Below are 2932 nucleotides of genomic sequence, written 5' to 3'. Positions count from 1 at the left end.
CCCTCCTACCTCTGGGAAATAGCTGTGATCCAGTCAGGCTACAAATGTTGTAATAGAGCCATGATCAAACTGCAAGAATATGCAATAGGCTCCAGCAATTGCTAGAAGATGCTAAAATATTAATATTTGTTACAGTGTTCTGGTCGTTTTTATTCTTATTTTGCTATGTATTATGGTGTGTGTAACTGTCATTTGCAATTAGCCATGGAAAAGTGTTCCCAAAAGTGGTGAAACAAGAAAATCCTGAGAAACATTTTGAATATTAATAGGATGCAGATGGTCTAGGAACACTAACTCAGCATCTCTGGAGGCTGCAATGCGTCCATGAACTTAGAGTTTGAACACTCACTTGCATAAAAGAGTGAATTAAGGAAGTCCCCATGAGAGTTGTCAGGGGAAATGGTGAGGACACAGAAATCTGAAAGACCGTGGCATTCAAAGTCTTTCATGACAGGGTCTTCCTCCCCCCCAGTCATCTAGAGTCATAGTCCTGACAGAACACCTTCCTCATTGTTCCTGTCACATCCTTGTTCCCCAGGGTATACACGAAGGGGTTGGCCATGGGGGTGACGATGGTGTAGAAGAGAGAAATGAACTTGCCCTGATCCTGGGAGTAGTTGCTGTTGGGCTGAAGGTAAAAGTAGATGCCTGTGCCGTAGAACAGGGAGACCACTGTGAGGTAGGACCCACATGTCCCAAAAACTTTCCTCTGCCCTGTGGCTGACTTTATTCTTAACACTGCCCTGACAATATGACCATAGGAGAACATGATTAATGTCACAGGTATGAGGAGAATAATCACACTGACACAGAAGATCTCATTCTCATTCTCAGTGGTGTCAACACAGGCAAGCTTAAGCAGCAGGGTGACCTCACGAAAGAAGTGGTCTATTTTATTTCTTCCACAAAGTGGTACAAGGAAGATGAGACCCATCTGCAATGAGGAGTTGGCAAAACCAATGAACCACGATGCAGAAGCCGTCAGGACACACAGACGGGGGTGCATGATCACTGTGTAGTGCAGGGGCCTGCAGACGGCTGCATAGCGGTCAAATGCCATCACCCCTAACAGAATGCATTCTGTAGATGCCAACCCTAGAGAGACGAACATCTGAGCTACACAACCACCGAAAGAGATAGACTTGTCTGCTCCCCTGAGATGAACCAGCAGCTGAGGAACAGTGCTGGTCGTATAACACAGGTCCAGAAAGCTTAGGTTGGACAGGAAAAAGTACATGGGAGTCTGCAGGTGTGGGTCCAGGCGGGACAACGCAATGATGGTTGTGTTTCCCAGCAGGGTGAGCAGATAGAAGATCAGAAGAACCACAAAGAGGACTCGCTCCAGCTGAGGCCGGTCAGAGAAACCCAGCAGGATAAAGCCAGTGAAAGAACTTCCATTTTTCAGGTACATCCTTTTGTACCACCTGTTTCCTGTCAAGATCAAGCATTTAGCAATTTTTAAGAGAAATCTTCAAAAAAATCAAAAGTTGGCAGGAGGTGGATTTATGTTATAAGACCGGTCATGGCATTTTATAAGTAACTATTTGAATAAATGGTGTACTCATTACATTGATCAATTAGTTCCACTTTCGTTCCACATTACCAGAAAAAGTAAATTGTTAATGAGGAGAGGAGCCAAGATGGCGGAACAGTATGGAAGTATTTTGTGTGTCTCACATCCATAAAATACAGCCAGACCAACACTGAACCATCCTACACTCCTCAAAAACTGACTGGAGGATTAACACAACACTCTGCACAACCTGAACCACAGAATTCAGCAGGTACGTGGCATGGAGAAGTGAACTTGGGGAAGGAGAAGGCGCAGGAAGGGAGGTGCTTTTGCGAGCAGAGAGAGGATGGAGACTGCGGGGGGTGGGGGTGGAGAATACGGGAAAAGCACCCCTCCCCAAAAGCAGCTGGACAGAAAGTAGAAAATTGGAAAGAGCTGCGGGTACTAAACTAAAAAGGGAGAAAGGAGAAAGGAGAGGGTTTAATTTGAATTAAGACTGTAAACAAGGGGAGCACAAAGGCTGCAACTCCGCAGCTTGATACCTGGCAGTGCTCTGGTGGGAAAAGTGAATCCCCAGGAACAGAGTGGGGTCCGGGAGGTTCTCGTGCCACAGGGGGAAATGCGGCTCCACTGCTGGAAGGATATTTGGTAGAGACTGTTGAAGCCACCTGGTCCCAGCAGACCCCGGAAGGCAGCCACGTTTGCTGGTTCTGGGGCAAGGTTGTTGAGGGTAAAGCCTGGTGCCAGATGTGTGTTGCGATTTTCCATGCTCCCTGAAATGCTGGGGCTACACTGTCTCGTGATCTTTCTTTGGGGCGGGCTGGGACCTGGCCACAGTCTTGGGACTCTGGCAGCAGGAGGGTCCAGCGGGCATTCCTGGGTGCAGCCAACATTCGGCCTTGCTCATTTGGCCATTGCTGAGTGAGACCCTCTCGCACAGGGGCTGAATGGGTCAAGTACGCAGTCCTTCGGAAGTAAGGGGCCAGGGAAAACAGCTGCATCTGAGACAAAACTCGGGAGAGAGGTGCTGCCTGGGGCCTGGTCACGGAGAGTGAAAAAGCATGGAGTGGACGAGAGCTGAAGACAGAGGACCGGTGCATGATTGCTGCTCTGGGAGAACAGACTGGGTAGCTGGGTGGCGCCATTTTCACCATTCCTGCCCATGCGCATATGCACCTATGAGCACCGCAACAATCCACCCCAGTAGGCTAGCAGCGCCATCTAGTGGAGAGCGGAGCTGTTACACCAAGCCCTGCCCAACTGGGTGAACTTTGCTCTTCAAGAACAAAACCTCACCACCAGCTTAATTTAAGCACTATAAAGAGCTACATGGACTGACCTGTAGGGGAAAACGAAGTAGTTTCAGTCCTACTTCAATTTCTTAGCAGGTCCATCTATTCAATTTTCTTTCTTTCTTTT

At 48.1% G+C, this 2932-nt stretch overlaps 1 protein-coding gene across 1 annotated transcript; it reads right to left on the bottom strand.

The window, feature by feature from the left end:
* Nucleotides 1-472: 472 nt before the first annotated feature.
* On the bottom strand, nt 473-1411 carry LOC102964184 (putative olfactory receptor 2B8). Its single transcript, XM_042985489.1, has one exon. It carries the CDS (start codon nt 1409-1411, stop codon nt 473-475), a length of 939 nt encoding a protein of 312 aa, XP_042841423.1.
* Between the last annotated feature and the right edge of the window lie 1521 nt (nt 1412-2932).

This window comes from Panthera tigris, chromosome B2 (genome assembly GCF_018350195.1).
Source record: "Panthera tigris isolate Pti1 chromosome B2, P.tigris_Pti1_mat1.1, whole genome shotgun sequence".
In the NCBI taxonomy this organism is placed as follows: Eukaryota; Metazoa; Chordata; class Mammalia; order Carnivora; family Felidae; genus Panthera; species Panthera tigris.
The sequence above is the reverse complement of the archived record's forward strand: the minus strand, read 5'-3'. Positions and strand labels throughout refer to the sequence as shown.